Below are 23,679 nucleotides of genomic sequence, written 5' to 3'. Positions count from 1 at the left end.
GGACTTTATAAGATTTTGGAGATTCTTAATCATGTTTCTTTTCGATTGGCTCTTCCAGTCACGTTTAAGATTCATAACGTGTTTCATAAATCTTTGTTGAAGAGGTTTGTGGAGCCAGTAGTTCCTATGGCAGCACCTCCTGACCCTGTATTGGTTAAAGGCAATGTGGAATATGAGGTAGAGAAAATATTGGATTCTTGTTTGGCTAGACGGAGACTCCAGTACTTGGTCAAATGGAAGGGTTATGGCCAGGAGGATAATTCTTGGGTCTCTGCTTCTGACATTCATGCCGATAGATTGGTTTGTGCTTTTCACCGGTCCCATCCTGATCGGCCTGGTGGCGTGGTGAGGGTTCGGTGACCCCTCCTCAAGGGGGGGTACTGTTGTGAATTCACTTTCTGGCCTACCTCTGGTTACTGGTGAAGGTGGTGGAGATGGTTATATTGACAGAGGGGTCGCGAGTTCTCTTTCTGGGCTCCCTCTGGTGGTTACAGGAGGTAATGGAGCTGATCTAATTAACAGAGGCCTGCCACCTGATAATGAGGAGGACGATTGGACATTGGGAGTTTCTGACTGGATTTAAGACAGCCGACTCCCTCTATCCCTGCTGGTGAGTTTTTCCTGCCTCCTGAGTTCATAGTTTCCAGCTCAGTCCCTGCATGCTCAAGCTAAGTGTTCTTTTGCTATTGTTCACATTTGATTTGGTTTTGTCTATTTCAGTTTTGTGTGGTCAGCCAGCCCCAGCTGGGGCTGTGCTGAATTTCCATCCTTATGTTACTGTTTGTGCCAGTTTGTTTTTGTCCCTTATTAGATTGGCCTCTCTTTGCCCTGCTTTCAGAATATACCAGAGTGCTGATATAGTGGGCGAAGTCTAGTGACTTCAGTGTTTTTTCTATCAAACGTTTTGTGCATTTTTGCAGAGTTTTTTGCATGATTGCAGACAGTGTCTTTCCTTTCTTGTCCTGTCTAGTTAGTTTGGGCCCCATCGTTTGCTCAGCCTATTTTCCTACCTGCATTTGTGTTTTCATCTTGTCTCACCGACAATATCTGTTTGGGGGCTATCTATTCCTTTGGGGTCTGCTCTGGGGCAGTTTAGAGTTCCCCTTTCTTGCTTTAGACTTATTTAGTTCTCTGGCTGTGTCGAGGCATCTAGAATCATAGTAGGTACTCTCCACGGCTACTTCTAGATGTGTGGATAGGATCAGGGGTCTGCAATCCGCTTAGTTACCAACCTCTCTGGTTTTCGTGGCTTAGCTTGGTCTTGCTTTCCTCCTCAGTGACCCAATCATAACAGACGCCCTGTCGACAGTGCAGCTCAGAAGAAGAGCTGCTCTGTTGATGTAGAGCAGTGGAGACACCGGCAGGAGAAGTCGGTTACCGCTCTGAGATTAGGCAAGTAGTTGCCTCTTTTAGCAACTAACTGCCTGTTAGTTTTTAGGCCCATAGTAAAAAAAAGTCCTGGACAACTATTTTAAACCCATGTACATCTTTTCAACTATTATTTGTATTGTTTTGAATTCCAATACATCTGAAATACAAAATGAAGCAAATAGTCTTGATTATGATTTTTTTCCATCTGTTTTTTGTTTACAGCTCTATTGCAGATTTTTACATGGTAAGAAACAAGAAACTTAGTGCAGTCTGATCCTGGAATCATTTCCACCTATCTTCTACTTCTTCTATCTTACATTTAGTAGGTCAACATAATCTAGCAGACAAGTTTATAAATGAAACGCTCTGTTAGACATGACATGCTGGATAATGCTATTAGCAAAGTATAGGGTTAATTTACATGTTAAAAGCGTTAGAAATATGCCTGGATGCCTTACCGGAAAAGCAGCTACTGGAAGAAATGAACTTTATTACTCATGGGAGCCGCCAGCTTTCAATCATACAAGCGTCCTGGCGTGGCTACAGTCACTTCTCACAGCAGCGGCTTTAAGCAGGTATAGCACCTTGTCTGACAGCCAGCTCTATACTGATGCACAGCTGACTGTCAATCCAATTGTCAGGGTTTGTTTATAGCCGCTGGTGACTGTAGCCTTGACAGCATGCCTGTATGAGTGAAAGTCAGTGGTTACCGGGATGAATAAAGTTAATTTCCTCTTGGTAGCTGGGGGCCGGACACCTGTTTTAAAAATGCCTTAAAACATTCTCTCTCATTATTCTGGCATTTGGCAAATATTAATAATTATGCTAATCCTAATTTAAATAAAACTGGAAAGGGTTATTCTGATTTCATGTCAGATTTTGAGAAAAACATGCATATGTGTCTTTTTTTATATTGTATGTAAAGTTCTGGTTTCAACTGTTTATATATATACTACATCCTACTCTCTATCCAGTACAGTGAGAGGAAAGTCACCTTTCACATCATGTGACCCTATCACCACACATCATGTGCACATCACTTCACATCATGTATATATCACATCACCACACATCATGTGACCTTCTCACCACACATAATGTGACCTTGTCACCACAGCCAACTCCTAGCAGCATACCGGACTATTGGGTGCTACCAATTCAGCCCACAACTCCATAGCATGCAACAAGTACTTGACCACTCGCACTTCATGGAACACAGAACCACAGTCTCTGTGTATGTCCTCTTGGGCATGGAATAGTTCTTGGCGGATCCGTTGATACTCCTTACCCTCACCCCAGGGACTAGCACAGGTGGAAACTCCTTGACTCCCAAAGTCCTGTCACTTGTTCACCATTCCACAGTCACCTGGTACTCCTGAGGTCCCAGGGTGAAAAGTGATGAAAAATTGGGCATACGCGTTTCTTTTAGGTAGTGTTCACACAGGCTATTCAGATTTGTCCAAACATAATGACTACCGTATGTGAAAAGATGGTAACACATTGCAAGCTTTTGAGGCAACTCGGGTCTCTTCATCACGCAAAGACTAATACAACATCTGAAGAATCACATATTTTTGCACAAAACAGCACAGAAATAACGCAGTAGATAAGAGAAGTGACGTGAAGCAGAATTGTCATTATGGGAGAGGGATAAACATAAATTGTTCTGTCTCCGACATCTGACTCATAATCCTGATTATCTGCTTGTTAATGTTTACAGTGTTTTTTGGCTCCATCTAGTGACCAGAGTTGTAACCGCAGTGTTATTTTACTTTCACTTTGCAATTTCCCTCCATTTGCAGTACATTCTGGTAAGGTTGCAATACACCCTGGTAGTCTTTTGCAAAGGATTATGGTTAGTTCAGCCACCATTTTCCTTCCAGTCCACCATTTTCCTTCTGCCTGCATTCAGGAAGCATCTCATTTCTCTTCTCCCCTTGTGACAGCATCACTGTTATGTACTTATGTTTCCTGTATCCAATTCCTGCCTCATACTACCCTGCTTAGTTAGTTCTCCCCTGGTTAGCTATTAGTGCAGATGATGTATTATGTATATATGAATACCTGATGAACCCAGTATTGATTGTATGCATATACTGTATGTTTTGTTTGTAGTTTCACCGCGCCAATATACCATCACATTCAATAAAGCACAGATTCAACCTACAGTCTCCTTATTGGACCCCCGGTATAGCAATTTAGCTGCCTGTATAAGCTACATGAATTCTGCTTCATTCAGTGAGGTCAGAACATAAATTTTGGAACAGTTCATAGATAAGGAGTCTGAATGTTTTAGTGTCCTCTGATTGGGGTCTGGTTCTGTGTTGTCATGCCTCCAGAAGGTCTGAAGAGCAAATTCCTTAATTGATGCAAAAGACATAAATCCATGCTACACATTAATTCTTGCACTGAGTGTGTCAAAGGTTGTCATAAATTTATACTCCCAGACCCTCCTGTCCCTCAGAGACTTGAAGTTACCGTTTAATGCAAGTAATTTAACGTCCATCATGCTTTGACTGGGGATACAAAAATGTTTTGCCATGCTTATCTTGTCCATTTATAATGACCACGGACAAGATAAAGATCCCCAGCTCACATCAAGACTACAAGATCCCAGGTACTTTCAGCTGCATCACATCTAATGTGATGTACTCAATTATATGTACTAAATGCCCAAGTGGGGGTCTGTATGTGGGGGAGATGGGGCAAAAACTGAGAACAAGGATGAATTCTCACCACCACACAATAAAAGAAAAAAGAATGGCTCTACCTGTGGCAAAACATTTTTGTATCCCCAGTCATAGCATGATGGACATTAAATTACATGTATTAAAAGGTAACTTCAAGTCTCAGAGAGACAGGAGGTTCAGGGGGCATCACACAATACAGAGCCAAACCCCAATCTATAAACTGTTCCAATATTTATGTTTAACCCTCTACCATAAATTCTGCTTCATGTCACTTCTCTTATCTATTGCGTTATTTCTGTGCTGTTCAGATGTTGAATTAGTCTTTGCCTGAGTAGTCTTGAAAGCTTGTAATGTGTTACCATCTTTTCAGTTAGCCATTAAAAGGTATCAACCACTGAGGACTCTCAATTCTGAATATTTTTCTATCTACTGGCTAACACGATACAAAGATATATATCTTTCCTGTATCATAGCTTTGTCCAGGAGCTAACTAAACAGAACAGACCTTGACTCCTCATAGATGACTGAGCTAGCCCCAGTTCGTTCACATAAAACAACTATTGTCCATAGCAACCACTGATACTGTTCTTTGCACACTGCCTGTACAGACTCTTCACAGAGAGGGATTCTTGCATTTTCCACAACCAGCAGACTGACTGAGTCTTCAGTCATTCCTTTCAGAGAGAGAATCTGGCATGTCTCTCTCCCAGCTACAGCCCACATATTGGCTGGTCACTCACCATACTTTACACATTCCTCTCTGGTACTTAGAAAAACACTGCATGCCCTTCTAATCAAACACTACAGAGCTGGGATTTAACCATGTCCTTCTCAGCTATGCTACAAAATATATATTTATATCAAAAGCCGTTGCCAATGCAAATCATTGTTACTAAAAATGTGTTTTATATATATATCATTTTTTTCGAGTAACAATACTTTGGCAACAGCTATTTTAATTTATTTTTGTTCCTGCTTTTTACAGTATTTATTCATTTATTTATGTCTATTTCTGTGTTTAATTTATTTCACTTATTGTGCTATCATAACATAGTAAAAATGGTAAAAGACCATTGGGAGGGTATTTCATCATTTAAATACTATTTTTGTTTACCCAATTACTTCTGCAATTGGGGCTGGTATATTAGCCCCAATTACAGGAGATATTGAGCCTCCTGGTTGCTCATCAAAGCTGACTGGATCTCCTAGGGCCCAGCAGCTCCTGCTCTCTCCCTATAACCATTAATGACATGACTGCTGGGCCCATAGGGCAAAGAGTCATTAGCACTTGCTATTGCTGTATACACAGCACTTGTTTAGCTCTTTGTTTACAGCAATAGGAAAGGCAAGGAGAGTAGTAAGTAAACTGTCTATGGCTTCGCTATTGGAAGTCTGGGTGTGTCTAACAGTAGGATTTCCGCTCCTGCAGCTGCACGATCTCGTGCAACAGCTCTACTATACAGGGACATTTTAGAGCATGAATACAGAATAGAACATGGGCCCCACAGACTTTTATCTATGGACCGCCCACAAGTAGTTAAAAGAGGAGGGTCTGTCCAACAGAACATTGTAGCTGGCCCCATAAAAATGAATAGATCACCATGTAATATATAGCTTGGCCATGTCTAGTCAACCAGAGCTGGAGTTGCTTCCTGTGTCATAATTGAGCATCATATAGGATGTGGCTATCTTTATAAGAGAAGAATCAGGCATGCTGGATCTCAATATGTCAGATCTGATGCTCCCCTAGGAGATAAGTCTGTCAGCTGCTTATCTTTATATCCCTACTGAAATAAACATAAATGCGCAGCAGATCAGAGCACTGTGCTGTATGTTTATACAAGATGTAAGGAAAAATACTCCATTTCCATTTAATGTCTAGCTCAAAACCTGAAAATTGCTGTTAACCCTAAAGAGGATTGGTTATTTGGGTTCTTCATTCTAGAAAACTCGTGATCATTGATGATTTTTTTCCTTCATATTAGAGTAGATGTCACCTTTTTTGATACCCTTCCCTAATTTAGTCTGCTGTTTCTGCCCAGTATAATAGTGAGATGGATACTAGTGTCATGATCCATTCTTGGATTTGTGGCAGATCTGGCTTTTCTTAATAAAACTTTTTTCCTTTAGGCCATCCGGGGTTAATGTCAGTTTTTCCCCCAAGTGGCTGCTGGTGTAATTACATTGTTGCTGAGTTTGCTGATGCAGGTGGTGACCACACCCACCTTCCTTTATAAGGTCACCTGATGCATCCGCTGACTGTTGGTGATACCGGTCCTTTTGGATACCAACCATGCTGAAGACAGGAGGTTGCTGGTGCAGTGGTGCTTCAGCTGAATGCTGTGATCTGGTGCCTTACTCTGCTGTGCAGTGTATTGCAGCAGAGAAAGCTAAGTGTTGTTTTTGTGTTTCCTATTCTCTGTGGTGTTTGTCTTACCTTACCTTGTGTTGTCTTATGCAGCAGTGGGACCAGTGTCTTCACTTGCCAATTCCCTACTTAGGGATAGGAGCAGGGCAAGTGAGGGTTTAGGTATCCTGCTCGGCGACGGGTTGAAAAAACCTGTATAGGGACGGTAGTAGGAGCAGGGCACATCCTCATGTGAGTGCAGGAGATGTCCATTCCCCCTTCCCCTATTGCAGGGCCCACCGTTGTTAATATTTTCCCTGGTGACCCCTGGTGTGTTTTTTGTTTTGCGGTTTAGTGACTGACCGATTGGTGGGTCATGTCACACTGGGCCAGTCACTTTGTGACAACTAGATAGATAATAAATAGTTAGATAGCTTGTAGAGCTTTTATTAAGCCAAATAAATAAATAAATAAATAAATGAAAAAAATGAAGGGGAGGGGGTTATTTTTAAACCAGGAAAGGTAAAGCAGACAGCTGAGAGCTTATATTATCAGGCTGGGAAGGTCTATGGTTATTAGGCCCTTTTGAGCTTAAAAATACCAGCCAGCAGCTACCCCAGAAGAGGAGCATCACATGAGATGTTCAAATTCTGCTGCCTTGCCTTGGCTTTTCCCAATTGACCTGGTGCTTTGTTTATTGTGGTAATGGTTTTTGCCTATCAGACATCTCCATTAATAACCCAGTAATCAAAAATACACATACTGTAAGGTTCCACCATGTGAGTAGACGGGGATTACTCACTTTGCAATTCTTTGAGGAAAACACTGGCACGCTCAGGGATAAAATGAAGCCATTCAGTTTATTACTAAGACAGTTCCATCAGCCATTTCACTGTCTATTTAACATCCAGCTTTAACACATGAATACAGTCTCTAACTGACCCCGGTCAGCAGTGTCGGACTGGGATGCCAAGGGCCCACTAGTAACAATGACTTTGGGGGCCCACTTTTCACCTGCATACAAATATTACACTACCCCTCGTTCAAAAATGTACCTATATCTCTATATAATAATACACTGGGTAGTTTGGTTAATGAATGGTGAGATGCTGCTTTTTTCTTTACAGAGTGAATCAAGTGAATTATGCCAAGTACTGCCATACAGTGGGGTTGGGAGCCCAGATCTGCACAGGGGCCCACCGGGAGATTCCCCTGTTCCTCTATGGGCCAGTCCGAGCCTGCCGGTCAGTATAATATGGACACCTGTCCGTTACCTGCTGGTGTCGGCCACACAGGTTCCCGGGTCCCTCTTGTCCTCAGAGATATCCGTAAACATGGAACAAAATACAGTCTTTTCCTGAAACAAACTTTTCACTGACCCCGGTCAGTATAACACATGGTTTTCAAGACCATTACCTGTTGGATCGCCACACAGGTTCTCGGATTCCTCTTGTCCTCAGAGGCATCCGATAAATGTCCATTCACACACAGTCTCTTTCTGACCCCGGTCAGTATCACACGATTTTCAAGACCGTTACTTGTTAGCCATGCAGATTCCTGGATCCCTCTTACCACAGAGGCATCCTGTACACATTTCTCTCTCACCCCAGTCAGTATCACACGATTTTAAAGATTGTCCACTCCTTTTCTGGCTCGGACACTCCGGCACGGCTTCCCCAGGCCATGCGACATCCGAGCCTGGAACATGGGAGCTCTGTCTGGGCTGACAGACTCCAACACACTCCCTCACATGTGCAACACACCTGCCTTAGATAGCTGTAACCACTCCCAGTTACCTGTCACATGGCTAGTCACATAGAATCATAGAATCATAGAATTGTAGAGTTGGAAGGGACCTCCTGGGCCATCTGGTCCAACCCCCTGCTCAAAGCAGGATTCGCTAAATCATCCCAGTCAGATGCCTGTCCAGCCTCTGTTTGAAGACTTCCATTGAAGGAGAACTCACCACTTCTCGTGGCAGCCTGTTCCACTCATTGATCACTCTAACTGTCAAAAAGTTTTTCTAATATCTAATCTGTGTCTCCTCCCATTCAGTTTCATCCCATTGCTTCTAGTCTTTCCTTGTGCAAATGAGAATAAAGTTGATCCTTCTACAATGTGACAGCCCTTTAGATATTTGTAGACAGCTATTAAGTCTCCTTTCAGTCTTCTCTTTTGCAAACTAAACAATCCCAAATCCTGCAACCTTTTCTCATAAGACAGGGTTTGCAGACCGGTCACCATTCTGGTCGCTCTTTTCTGAACTTGCTACAGTTTGTTGATGTCTTTTTTAAAATGTGGTGCCCAAAACTGGACACAATATTCCAGATGAGGTCTGACCAAAGAGGAGTAGAGGGAAATAATGACTTCACGTGATCTAGACTGTATGCTTCTGTTAATACATCCTAGAATTGCATTTGCCTTTTTTGCTGCTGCATCACATTGTTGACTCATATTCAGTCTGTGATCTATTAGTATACCCAAGTCTTTTTCACATGTGCTGTCACTAAGCCCTATTCCTCCCATTCTGTATATGCTTTTTTCATTTTTATTGCCCAGATGTAGTACTTTGCATTTCTCCCTGTTAAAAACCATTCTGTTAGTTGCTGCCCACTTCTCCAGTTTATTTATATCTTTTTGAATCCTCTCTCTCTCTTCTCTAGTATTAGCTATCCCCCTAGCTTTGTGTCATCAGCAAATTTAATCAGTTTACCCTCAATTCCTTCATCTAAATCGTTGATAAAGATGTTGAACAATACAGGGCCCAGGACAGAGCCCTGTGGAACCCCACTGGAGACATTCTTCCAACTGGATGTGCAGCCATTTACGACCACTCTTTGGGTCCGATCACTAAGCCAGTTATGAATCCACCTAACAGTTGCCTTGTCCATTCCATACTTAGTCATTTTTTCAATAAGGATTGTATGAGAGACTTTGTCAAATGCTTTGCTGAAGTCAAGATATACTATATCTACAGCATTTCCTTGATCCACCCAATCAGTGATACCGACATAGAAGGAAATTAAGTTAGTCTGACATGACTTATTAGTTACAAACCCATGCTGACTCTGTTTAATCACTTCATTCTTATCCAGGTATTGACATACATGTTGTTTAATAATTTGTTCAAAGATCTTTCCTGGTATAGAAGTCAGACTCACCGGCCTATAGTTGCCTGGGTCCACCTTCTTCCCCTTTTTGAAGATAGGAACAACATTTGCTCTTCTCCAGTCTTCTGGCACTTCTCCTGTTCTCCAAGAATTTTCAAAGATTATGGAGAGGGGTTCAAAAATTTCTTCTGCTATCTCCTTCAGTACTCTAGGGTGTAATTCATCTGGACCTGGAGACTTGAATTCATTTAGGTTAGCTAAGTGTTTCCTCACTATCTTTCTGTTTATAGATATCCTGGATTATTCTATTCCCTTAATAGGACAGTGAAGAACAGTTGATGTTACATTTCCTTTCTGAGAGAAAACAGATGCAAAATAGGAATTTAAAAGTTCAGCCTTCTCAACATCCTGTCTTACCATTTCATCATTTTCATCCTGTAAAAATCCTATAGCATCTTTGACTTTTCTTTTACTTTTGACATATCCCCAAAATCCTTTATTATTGCTTTTGACATCTCTTGCAAGCCTCAATTCATTTTCAGCTTTAGCTAATCTAATTTGTGCCCTGCAGGTTCTGCAGACAGGATCATGACCTCATCACAGGTCCTGCAGATTCACAACCACACACATATCTCTTCAGCCAGAACGGGGTACAGTGAGCCCCCTCACCACAGGGTATGGTACATGGGTAGCCAGACCCTCCCAACTCTCATAGCTACCCGTAGCCCAAACCCAAATGTGAACAGCAACACTTAAAAATCTATGAACACTTAAGAAAAACATTCTGGACTACATCACAGGGAGCTACCATCCCTGTGACACATACCTTCCATTAACCACTTGACCACCAGTCACACCACAATACACACACATACAAAAAAATACTTGAATGAAACAAACACTCCCCCACACTTTCCCCTGTTTATCACTTTTTAAAACAATATAAAAAATCCCACACAGGTTCGGCATAGTCCACCAAATCAGACGTAGTCCAGTGATTCTCACAAAGACTATGGAACCTCGTTCTGACGCTCCACAGCCTTTGCCTACAGTCAGTTTTTGGTTCCTGCTGTACAGCGCCAGACCTGTAATGTCTGAGGAGCGGTAACGTTACTGCTCACAGCTGTGTGCTCTACCTTTGCTGGTTTAAAAAAATAGGGGGAATTTATTTATTTATTTGGCTTATTGGAAGGCTCTACAAGCTATCTAACTATCCATTATCTATTTATCCATTATTTATTTGTGCACATCTTTAACACTTAAAAATCAGTATTTTCTTGAATACATTACATTATGGTACGTGTCACACGGACGATTCATGGATGTCACTCAGATGTCATCCATGTGTAGTATGTATTTTACACGCACCCATAGAATTGTATGGGTCTGTGTGATCTGTTCTGCTGGTAAAAAATGGACATGTGCCTGTGTCGTCCAGACATGTAAGCAGCCCCATAGATTACAATGGGTGTGCCTGTGTACGTGTCTCCAGTACATGATAAAATGTACTGCACAAGTACCAGAAACACGGATGTGTGAAGGGGGCCTGACAGCAGATTCTCTAGTGTATTAGTGCAGAACTGGCTGTCAAAGTGCCAAGGTATGCTTACAGCGGACATTTCACAGTGCTGTGAGTGGAATGACTGTAGCCGTGCTGACATGTCTGTCTGACTGAAAGCTGATGGCATCCATGAGGAATGGTCATTTTCTCCCTGGAGCCAAACTTTCAGTACAGTGGCTGGGTAACTTCCTAAAACTATTAACATGCAGCCTGCAGATTAACCCTATACCTTGAGTGAGAGGAAATAACATGCAGAACGTTACATAATGTAATATTTCCAATCACTATGGACTTGATTTTGGGACAAAATGATCTTTTACTCTTTAACAAATATTATTCCGCTATCCTATAGATCTAATGCATATGGCTGTATTATTATTCTGTATGTAGTTCTATGCCATAATTCGGCATCCTTAGGCTATATGTAAACGTTGCATTTTTGCTGCAGTTTTTTAAAGCAAATTAATAGCTGATTTCTTAAAGTATCAGTAAAATCTGAGATTTCAAAAATTTCATGCACACACTTGTTTTTTTCCCTGACTGAAAATAGCAACATTTTTTAAAAATATGAAGTATGTCACATCTTTTAGTTTTTTTTGTAGTGTTTTTTTCACCCATAGAAAGTGCTGAGATAATACAAAAATGCCGCAAAAACTAACTTTATTAAACATATACTATAGAAAAATCATACAAGTAATCTTCGCCCAAAAAATGTGGCAAAAACACTGAAAAACAGGACTTTTGAATGCAGCATTTTTACTGCCAAGATAGCAGTTTTCGGCTGCTGAAAAAAAACTGCTGCAAAAATGTAAGGTGTGAACATAGCCTTATATTTCTATGAGGTCCTACTCTACATCTGCGTGCCTTTGATCCTATACACAGGCCAGTAAAGGATGATTCTTTCCTATAATTACACTGTTTGTAAATGGTTTGTCTACATTTTATCACTTATGTGAGTTCATATGACTCTTTAGAGTAAAAAAAATAAAAAAACTGTTGGCAACAGAAACAATTTTTCTTTTTTTTCCTCACTAATTTCTCTAAGTATAGTCCTCCTAACCATTACTTTTTAAATTTGTTTTTCATTGGTTTAATAATTGTACAGCAATGTCTGGACACATTGACGGATTTTGTTCTATTTAATTGTAATAATATTTTGTTACTTAGCATGTCAAGGTTGCAATTTTCTTATCATGTAAATTGTAGGGTAAATCATCTGCTAAAGAAAAGTCTGTTAGCAAGAGTAAAAACGCTTTCAGACTAACAAAAATTAAATGGCAATATCATTGGTTTCATGCAATGTAAATGTATCGTGGGATCATAACTTTAAATTAACTATATATTTAACTCATCACCAGTGACCTTCATATATATGGTAGTATGCTATTACGTACGCTTGTGTAATGGAACACGTCAGTGGTGCTTAGACAAGGAATGCTTACAGTTGTTTTATACAGTATATGAGATTACTAGTGCTGAAATTGTAGTGGAATAGAAGAAAGCTTAAAAGGGTAATCTAGTAAGAAGTCATTACCTATCCTTACCTATCCTTGGCTTTTTTTCAGAGAATATGAATGATAACATCAAAACTTTTTCTCCACTCATGGTTCGTGGTTGGGTGAAGCCATTTATTGTCAAACTACTGTGTTTTCTCTTTTTAAGTCATAATGACAACCCAAAATACCCAAATTACCCTGATCAAAAGTTCATATACCCTGGTGATTTTGGCCTGATAACAAGCGGATCCGTTGTCAACTGATGTGAACGGATGGCACAGGATCCGTTTTTAGACGGATCCTGAAAATGAGGAAATTTAAAGGAACCGCTTGGCGGGAAGGAGAGAGAGAGAGAGAGAGAGAGAGAGATTTTTTTTTTGTCCGGCACCCAGACAGAATTTGGGGTTAATTCAGTGTCTGGAGGATCCGCCGGCCAAAAAAACGTTGCAAGCTCCATTTGGAAATCTATGAGGATGTTGACGGACACTAACATTGTGGCGGATCCTCACAAAAACGGATGCAACGGACGGCAATCAGTCAGGATCCGCCAATAATGAAAGTCAATGGGAAAAAAACGGATCCGCAAAGAAAAATGGCGGATCCGTTTTTTTTCAAAATTGGCGGATCTTGACTGATTGTCAAAAACGGAAGTGTGAAAGAGGCCTAATCAGTGAGTGTGCATAAAAGCTGAGTGGTTTTCTGGGATTCAGACAGACTCTTGCATCCTTCATCCAGCCACTGACGTTTCAGGATTGTGAGTCATGGGGAAAGCAAAACAATTGTCAATGGATCTATGGGAACAGGTAGTTGAACTGTATAAAACTGGAAAGGGTTACAAAAACATATCCAAGGAATTCATAATGCCAGTCAGCAGCGTTCAACCTGTGATTAACAAATGGAAAATCAGGGGCTCTGTAAAAACAAAACCACGGTCAGGTAGACCAACAAGAATTTCATCCACAACTGCCAGGAAAATTGTTCGAGATGCAAAGAAAACAAACAAATAACATCAGTTGAAATACCGGACTCAGCGGAGGGAGATGGGGACAGGCACAGAGATACTCATTGCGCAGGCGCCAGATTCCCAGCCCCGCAGTGTGAATATATCATAACATACTGCGGGGCGGGATCTGGGGCCTACGTTACACGCAGGCGCAATATCCTTGCATCACCTGATGTAAGTTCCCAGGCAGCGTGCATGGTGCATGCCCGAGAACTGATTGCAGAGCACAGGTGCCGGTGACATCACGAGAAAGAGAGGAGGCGGCGCCTAGAGGCCAGAGGGGGATGGTGGATGGCTGAGATGAGATGCGGTTGAGTCAGGGGGACAAAACATACCTCCCTGACTCAATTGAGGTATGGGGGGAAATTTATAAAACTCATTATTTCAGCGTTCCTAGTGATAATAAACATAAGAGCCACCTTCACAGAATGCAGCCTTAGTGCTGCTGAAGGTGGCTCTTTTACTTTAATAGGCCTTGGGGGACGGGGGTGACAGGTTCCCTTTAAGTGTTGTGCCTACTATCTGATGTATATTATACTACTCATCATGGTGTTCAGTAAGGAAAAGTTTATTTTTTGACTCTGGTCTCCCACATTTATCTTTATTCCATATAGTCCTGGCCTGCCATGTCAACTGGCAGCATGCAGTAAGCTGCGGTGTATCGCCAAGGTAAGAGCAGGACACACAGCCAATTAAGATTCCACCCATTACATTGTTCCTTTGGTATTCTGTAAAGGTGGAGAAGATGTCCAAGCACCATCTCTGAAGACTTCTCTAATCTTATTATATGGATCTGCTTTTATATGTGACGTAGTTGTAAGGGGGTGAAGCACTAGAAGACTCAGAGGGGGGGTTACCTTCTCCGCTCCTGATCTGGAACCACTTGGCCAGACAGCAGGCTTGCTAGGGGGAAGACTTTCTGCCCTGGACGTGCTGGGTCATGTGACTGCTGGGAGGAGAGAGGAACAGGAAGGAGGGCAGCCTGAGAGCGCGCGAAGCTCAGATCAGCGTGTGCAGGGGACAGGGTAGGTTGCAGCTACATGCAGGGGAGTAGAGAGAACTCTCGTTCAGATGACAAATCCAGGGGGACTGTGCAGAGACTGCATCTTGTGAGTACGTGAGACCAGAGCCTGCAGTGACTGGAGAGGTGCGCTCTGACCCCCCGTGCAGAGACAGTGACCCCCATGCGTAGCTCCGGTACCTGCGGTGTTGTTGCAGAGCCCCTGACTCCTGTTGAGAGACTTATAGAGACACAGAGCCCTTGATTCCTGCGGAGACACTGTTAAGTAGACTCAGAGCAGGGGACACCCGGAATGCCTTGTGTTCCCCCTGCCTTTCTTCATTAACCCCCGAGACCCCTGTTGTGGGTCCTTAGAGACTGCAGAGCCTACAGCGACTAGAGAGACGACAAGTGCCTCTGCTGACGGCACCGATGCGGGAGAAGACGACCCTACAAGCAAGTACTCAGCAGACTGATAAGTTCCAAGAACACCTGTTTCTAACTGTTATTCTTTTTGACTGTTTGATATACTGCTTTAAAATCAGTTTAACCCCCACTGCTTTTTCCCTGTGAGGAGTATCATATCCCTGTAAATAAAACCTTTTAACTTTTGATGTGTCTCGGTTCCGTGATGACATACCAGCACCTGCACGTTTATTACATAGTTATGCGATTTTACAGTCATTAGCCTACAAACAGTTTGTTTGCCTAGGATAAAGTTAACATTTAATGCCAGCCCAGATGGGTAGCAATTAAAGGGGCATTTGTACAGGAAGCTAGTTCCTGTTTGAACATTATAGTTGAGTTATTGAAGTAGCAGGAACCATCAGGTAGCTACAGACCACAAATAAAAGTGTGCTGCGATAAAGAATCGAAGGGTTACAGAAGCCAGCTTCCATCTAACGACCAGCTTGCAGAGGTCGAAAGGAGATCACATTGACCCCTGTGACTGAGATAGAAGGAAGATTCTTCACTGACAGTTAGTACCTGCAGTGGCATAAATAGAGCTGACAGAGGTGGATTCCCGTAGGCAGCTAGTGAGGAGTGGACTACTGACAATGTGTCAAACTATTCCCAAAGGACTAAGTTGAATCTTTATCTGACCAGGGGTACTGCACCACAGGGTGGGATAATAGCAGTGGGAGATGAAATATTCTGATACTCTGTGACTGTACTGAACCTCATCGTTATGCTGTTTGTAAATCAACTGAGATATGAGCCTGTGCCTAAAGGTACTGTCACACTTAGCGATGCACCAGCGATCCCGACCAGCGATATGACGCGGTCAGGATCGCTGGTGCATCGCTAAGTGGTCGCTAGTGAGCTGCCACACAGAACGTTCTCGCGCGATCAGCGATAACCAGCGGGGGAGCCGGTCGTAGGTAAGTATCAGACATAGCGATATCGCTAGCAATATCGCTATAACGTCACCAGTTATAGCGATATTGCTAGCAATATCTCTTAGTGTGACAGTACCTTTATGTGGAAGAAATGATTAAATGTAAATGCATGCCATTTACCAGATGTTGGAGACTATTTTCAAGAATTTCAGTAAAACTGTTTTTATCTTTTTAAAATGATTGTTGACCTCCCTGATTTATTGCGTGAACATAAGGTCTCCATTCTATGCTAACAAATGTGGCCAGAAAAGGGGTGAACAGCGCTGGAGCGCGGCCAGGTAAGAAGAACTTGCTTTTTTTTTGACAGCGGCGATCAGGAGGGCCCAGGGGCAGAATGCTGGAGACTGGGGCAGAATGCTGGACTGGAGCAGAATGCTGGACATGGGGCAGAATGCTGGAGACTGGGGCAGAAGGCTGGAAATGGGGCAGAATGCTGGAGACTGGGGCGGAATGCTGGACATGGGGCAGAATGCATGAGACTGGGGCAGAATACTGGACATGGGGCAGAATTCTGGACATGGGGCAGAATGCTGGAGACTGGAGCAGAATGCTGGACTGGGGCAGAATGCTGGAGACTGGGGCAGAAGGCTGGAAATGGGGCAGAATGCTGGACTGGGGCAGAATGCTGGAGACTGGGGCAGAATGCTGGACATGGGGCAGAATGCATGAGACTGGGACAGAATGCTGGCCATGGGGCAGAATTCTGGAGACTGGGGCAGAATGCTGGACATGGGGCAGAATGCTGGACATGGGGCAGAATGCATGAGACTGGGGCAGAATGCTGGACATGGGGCAGAATTCTAGACATGGGGCAGAATGCTGGAGACTGGGGCAGAAGGCTGGAAATGGGGCAGAATGCTGGACTGGGACAGAATGTTGGAGACTGGGGCAGAATGCTGGACATGGGGCAGAATGCATGAGACTGGGGCAGAATGCTGGACATGGGGCAGAATTCTGGACATGGGGCAGAATGCTGGAGACTGGGGCAGAATGCTGGACTGGGGCAGAATGCTGGACATGGGGCAGAATGCATGAGACTGGGGCAGAATACTGGACATGGGGCAGAATTCTGGACATGGGGCAGAATGCTGGAGACTGGAGCAGAATGCTGGACTGGGGCAGAATGCTGGAGACTGGGGCAGAAGGCTGGAAATAAGGCAGAATGCTGGACTGGGGCAGAATGCTGGAGACTGGGGCAGAATGCTGGACATGGGGCAGAATGCATGAGACTGGGACAGAATGCTGGACATGGGGCAGAATTCTGGAGACTGGGGCAGAATGCTGGACATTGGGCAGAATGCTGGACATGGGGCAGAATGCATGAGACTGGGGCAGAATGCTGGACATGGGGCAGAATTCTAGACATGGGGCAGAATGCTGGAGACTGGGGCAGAATGCTGGACTGGGGCAGAATGCTGGACATGGGGCAGAATGCTGGACATGGGGCAGAATGCTGGAGACTGGAGCAGAATTCTGGACATGGGGCAGAATGCTGGCGACTGGGGCAGAATGTTGGACATGGGGGCAGAATGCTGGACATGGGGGCAGAATGCTGGACATGGGGCAGAATGCTGGAAATGGGGCAGAATGCTGTACATGGGGGCAGAATGCTTGACACGGGGCATGATTGGAGACACTGGGCAAAATGGAGATACGGGGCATGATTGGAGACAGATGGATGGAGACTGGGGCAGAATGCTGGACATGGGGCAGAATGCTGGACATGGGGGCAGAATGCTGGACATGGGGGCAGAATGCTGGACATGGGGCAGAATGCTGGACACGGGGCATGATTGGAGACACTGGGCAGAATGGAGATACGGTGCATGATTGGAGACAGATGGGCAGGGATGGAGACAGATCGCACAGGATCATGGGGCAGGATGGATACGATGGAGATCATATGGGGAAGAATGGATCCTCATGAGGGCAGGATGGGAAAACATATGGCTAAAGCCAAGAATGAGAGACACGGGGGGGTCAGGAAGGGGGATATTATTACCATAGGGGCTAATTAAGGGATATTATTACTGATGTATTTAATTTTTTGAGGATACTGTTTTAAATGGGGGGGGAGGTCCTGTTACTGTGCAGAGCAACACTATATCGCCTTTTTTTCTCCATGTGGTGCAATGTAGAAGATGGGAAAAAATAAGTAATGTGTTCTGCAAGCGGAGCTCTAGATAACTGTGTTATTTCCTGCAGAGACGAGTCCTGGCTGGAAGACTTGATGGCGATCTGTGCTGGATGAAAGATGAAAAGCAAGGATGAAGGACTTCACCTAGAGACATCACTGGTGAGTTAGTGTGTTACCTGTACACTGACACTATACATTGTATACTATATACAGAGGTCCTGTGTATAATGCCACCAGTGATCACTGTGTTACCTGTACATTACATACAGAGCTACTGTGTATAATGTCATTGATCACTATATTACGTGTACACAGACACTGCATACTAAATACAGATCTCCTGTGTATAATGCCGCTTATGGTGATAGTATTATGTTTTTTTATTAATCATCAGTATTGTAGTATTCAGTCACCATGTGGTGGTAATATGTGGTCTGGGCATGGTGCGTTGGTATTTGTCCCTTGTATGTGCTATTATTTGGTCACTTTGTGGCGGTAATATGTGGTCTGGTCATGGTGCGCTGGTATTTGTTCCTTGTATGTGATATTATTCGGTTACTATGGTAGTAATATGTGGTATGGTCATGGTGTGGTGGTATTTGTTCCTTGTATGCGGTATTATAGGTCACTATGTGGTGGTAATATGTGGTCTGGACATGGTGTAGCAGTATTTGTTCCTTGTATGTGATATTATTGGTCATTTTAAAAATTGAAAAGTAAATAAAAATATACCTAAATTGTATTGCATATTTTAACAAATATTTAATAGGTTACAGTAGAGTAGAGCTCAGCCAAAAGTGTCTACCCTGTTATGGTGGTGGCTTAAAAAAATCTTTAAAAAAAGAGAAATTAATCCAGCTCACCGCACTGCCTTGCTGGTAGGATCCAGATCCTGCGCACGGATTTGACTAGGCAGTCAATCAATAATAGGAAAGAAAAAAAAAAGTTCCAGCACCAGGAATGGAAAATTAAAAATCCATTTTATTGTGCCATTGCATATTAAAATTCCAGCAGGTACAGCATATCTGTCGGATGACTACAGAACAATGCGTTTCGACGCCTCAGGTCTTAATCATGTTCTGACATTAAATGCAACCAACTTCCTTTTGTTGGATTCTCCCACCTGAAAAAATCAGAAGCACATGTGTGGACTGCTCCAAAGCAGCTCCTGCTATGATAATTGTGGGAGTACCAAACAAAGTAGGAAAAAAAAAAAACAGTCAGTGTAGACAACACAACATAAACGACATACATATTTTAAAAGGGAGATATATATACTCCTGATGTAAGGTAACAAAGATAAATATAAAGAATAATTCCAATGACATATTCCAAAATACATATCACATATTCAAATCCTATACATAATATTCTATAATTATACCACAATGGGGAAAGAGAAAAAAAAAACAAAAAAACAAAAAAAAAAAACACCTATTCCCCTTTTTTCCTCCTTTCTCTTCTTTTCTTCCTCTTTCCCTCTTTTCTTATCTCTTTTCCTCTACCAAGAATGGATCCCAAATTAAGAGGGCCCCAATCAAAAATAAAAAGCAATCAATATATATAATATTACCACCCCTAAATGGAAGAATGGAACGAACATATTCAATAATGCAATATAAGATCTTGTCGACTATTCATTCCATCCGGATATCTTGTGCCCAGGGTGAAGATCCAGAAGGATTCCCTATTCAAGAGTTTCCTTCTGTGGTCTCCACCCCGAATTGGTCTGTGCACCTGTTCTATTCCCATGAAATGAAAGCCGCTAACATCCCCTTTGTGAACTGTGGCAAAATGCTTTGATACTGCAGAAACCGCAACAGCATTGTGATTAGACACATCTGAGAGATGCCTCCTGATTCTAACCTTCAAGGGTCCCGTGGTGCAACCAGTGTATTGAATATTACAAATATTGCATGTTATTAAATATACAATATAAGAAGAATTACAATTTATTAAGTTTTTAATGGTAAATGTTTTTTTATTTACTATAGAAAAAAATGTTTTTCCTTTTTGTACAAAATTACAGGTTTTACATCTAGCTGCACCACATTTGTAAAAACCCTTTAGTGTGATCCAGGAGGATCCCTCCGTCTGACCACTGTCACTTGTAAAAAGACTAGGGGAAAGAATAGTACTAAGTGTAGGTGCCCATTTAGCAACATACCTAATACTATTCTGAATCACCTGTTTTAAAATAGGGTCCTCATTAAGAATTGGTAAGTATTTTTTCACAATACTAGTAACAGTATTAAACTGATTACTATAATTGGTTGAAAAGACAATATTGTTATTAGATTTATTTTTCATATAAGATGATTTATGTTTAAACAATAGGTCTTCCCTGTTGATTTCGCTTACAATTGATTTAGCTCTATTGAGAATCCAAGGACGATACCCCCTCTTGGAAAGCCTATTACAAACCTGACTTTCTTCCCTATTATAATCACTGGATTGGGAACAGTTTCGTTTTGTTCGAATCAATTCTCCTACCGGAATATTATTCTTGGTCTGTGCCGCATGGCAGGAATCTGCCGTTAAAATGGAATTAGTGGCAGTAGGTTTGCGGTAAGGGGTAATTATGACAACATCCGAATCATTAATAGATAGGGTGACATCCAGAAAATTCATTGTAGTCAAATGATGATAAGAGGTAAATTTTAAGTTAAATTCATTAGTATTCAAATATGAAACAAACCCCTGTATACTATCCTCTGGACCACACCAAATCATCAGCAGATCATCCAGATATCTGCCATACCATAGCAGACATTTGGAAAATGGGTTCTCATCCGAATATAGGAAATCCTCCTCCCACCTCGCCATAACAATATTTGCAAGGGAGGGGGAGAAGCGAGCTCCCATACTAACTCCTCTGCACTGCAAATAAAAATTTTTATCAAAAGAAAAATAATTGTGCTTTAGGAGAAAATCAATACATGAGACTATAAAATCTTTTAAACAGGTGTCATAGTCACTAAATCTGTCTAGATGTTGAGATAGACAGCGTAATGCAACATTATGAGGTATAGATGGATATAAAGAAATTACGTCGTATGAGAGCCAAGAGTAATAGGATTTCCAACAAAAATTGTCCAGAGCTTTAACAACCTCTTTGGTATCCCTGATATAACCTGGTATATCAAGAATCAAAGGTTGAAGAAAATGATCTATCCAGCCTCCCAAATTCTCCCCCAATGAGCCAATGCCTGAAACTATTGGTCTCAGTGGGGGAGGAAATACATTTTTATGAACTTTTGGGAGACAATGGTAAATCGGAACCACAGGGTTTTTATTAAATAAAAAATCCTTAGTTTTCTCATTAATAGCACCCACACAGACCCCCTCCTCTAGACATTTCAACAATAAATTATTATAATGTCTAGTGGGGTCCTGATCTAACTCTATGTAGGTGTCTACATCTTGTAGGTCCTGAAGTATCAATTTTTTATATAGACCTGAGTTCAATAGTACAATGGCCCCCCCTTGTCAGCTTCCCTGATTATAAGATCAGGGTTAAGTTTTAACTCTTTCAGGGCTAATCTTTCCCTGTGTGTTAAATTATCTTTAGGTGGGACCATTGTATCATTCAACTCTATAAGTTCAGTAACAACAAGTTCCTGGAACAAATCCAGTATTGGGGGTTGTGATTGTACTGGGTAATATTCCCGATTAGAAAGTACAGGTTGGGTAAACATAGTAGGTTTAATTGAGGCAGTATCACAATTAGCAGAAAGGAGTCTGAGATCCATTATGACCTTCTGTTCACAAAAGGAAAAAAAAGTGTTATTACAATTAGGAGTGACTATATCAGCATTAGCATTGACATCAAGATCCTGTGGGGAGATCCCATTGTTATTATCAAAAAAATGACGTTTTAATGTAATGTTACGTGCAAATTTATTCAAGTCCAAAATAGTCTGAAAAATGTTGAAATTTATATTGGGGGCAAATCCCAAACCCCTACTCAGCAAGGAAATCTGCTCTTCAGATAGCACGTAGCTGGACAAATTCCACACGGGAAGAGTTAATGTCTCTGATGTTGGTGATATACAGGAAAAGCATTGTTTCTGATGTTTCCTACCCGCTCTTCTGGTATGTTTTTTGACTTTTTTTGGAACACTTGTGCTGGATTCTTGTTTTTATATTGTTTAGATCTTGTAGTGATGCCTGATATATTTAATGAGGAGTTGTAAAGATCAGTTGCTCCATCTGAAATGGAGGGCAGAGATGTATCACCTGTAGAGTCAGAGTTGTCAAAGCTGACTCGATTAAAACTGGAGTGACGTCTCCTTCTAATAATCGATCTGGGTTTATAATTCCAGGTGTAAATCTCATTTTTGGTATAGTCTGTGGAGTCTCTCATAAACTTCTTCTTTTTAATATCCATAATATTACTCCCCAATTTTGACAATTTAGTTTGTATTTTGTCATAGGAGGTTTTATATGAGTCCAAGTTGTTATATTCCTTGAGAGAGTCCTTTATATTAAGTATGTTAGACTTTGTCTGTACCAATTCCAATTCCTACTGTTTAACAATTAGATGCATCAACTTAATGGAACAGTCACTTAATATATTATTCCAGTTTGTAATGAACTCAGTGTTGTATTTAGTAGTGGGAAATTTTCTTAAACGTAAGCCTCTAGGTATCATACCTTTGTCAATGTATGTCTTTAAAGAGGTAAAGTCCCACCATATCTTGAGTTCTTTGACCATGTTCCGTTCAAGATCCAGCATGTGTTCTTGAAATAAGTCCTGTTCAGATGATGGCAATGCGTTTTACGTTGCATTAAAAATTGATGCCAATTTGGAAAGTCTGTTGGTATATTCATCTTGATCCATAAAAGAATCTACACCAGGTTCCGACCTTTAGATGGTAAAAATATGCAATTCCAATATAACAAAATCCTCAGTCGGGAGCACAGGATTCAAAGTCAATATAAATAAAAAAAGAGAAATTAATCCAGTTCACCGCACTGCCTTGCTGGTAGGATCCAGATCCTGCGCACGGATTTGACTAGGCAGTCAATCAATAATAGGAAAGAAAAAAAAAGTTCCAGCGCCAGGAATGGAAAATTAAAAATCCATTTTATTGTGCCATTGCATATTAAAATTCCAGCAGGTACAGCATATCTGTCGGATGACTACAGAACAACGCGTTTCGACGCCTCAGGTCTTAATCATGTTCTGACATTAAATGCAACCAACTTCCTTTTGTTGGATTCTCCCACCTGAAAAAATCAGAAGCACATGTGTGGACTGCTCCAAAGCAGCTACTGCTATAATTGTGGGAGTACCAAACAAAGTAGGAAAAAAAAAAACAGTCAGTGTAGACAACACAACATAAACGACATACATATTTTAAAAGGGAGATATATATACTCCTGATGTAAGGTAACAAAGATGAATATAAAGAATAATTCCAATGACATATTACAAAATACATATCACATATTCAAATCCTATACATAATATTCTAGAATTATACCACAATGGGGAAAGAGAAAAAAAGAAAAAAAAAAAAAAATATATATATATATATAGATATATATATATATATATA

General features: G+C 41.6%; 1 protein-coding gene across 8 annotated transcripts in view; it reads left to right on the top strand.

The window, feature by feature from the left end:
* The window catches only part of LOC141063400 (bifunctional protein GlmU-like), a 274,066-nt gene that overhangs the window by 158,973 nt on the left and 91,414 nt on the right, over nt 1-23,679 (top strand). For 3 of the 8 annotated variants that reach the window (XR_012224877.1, XR_012224878.1, XR_012224879.1), the window contains exon 3: nt 1,594-1,615. The exons of 3 other annotated variants lie outside the window; for them this stretch is intronic. Coding sequence is in view for 2 of the 5 variants with exons in the window: in XM_073557413.1 (XP_073413514.1) it covers nt 18,233-18,274 (42 nt within the window). In the remaining 3 variants the exon portion in view is untranslated. Of the gene's footprint in view, nt 1-1,593; nt 1,616-18,183; nt 18,275-23,679 lie in introns of all 8 variants that reach the window. 2 more of the 8 variants (XM_073557413.1, XM_073557414.1) reach the window with 1 other exon arrangement.

This window comes from Dendrobates tinctorius, unplaced genomic scaffold, assembly GCF_039654945.1.
Source record: "Dendrobates tinctorius isolate UK_male_01 unplaced genomic scaffold, ASM3965494v1 ptg000250l, whole genome shotgun sequence".
NCBI lineage: Eukaryota > Metazoa > Chordata > Amphibia > Anura > Dendrobatidae > Dendrobates > Dendrobates tinctorius.
Note: the sequence above shows the minus strand (reverse complement) of the source record. Positions and strands in the feature narration are given on the sequence as shown.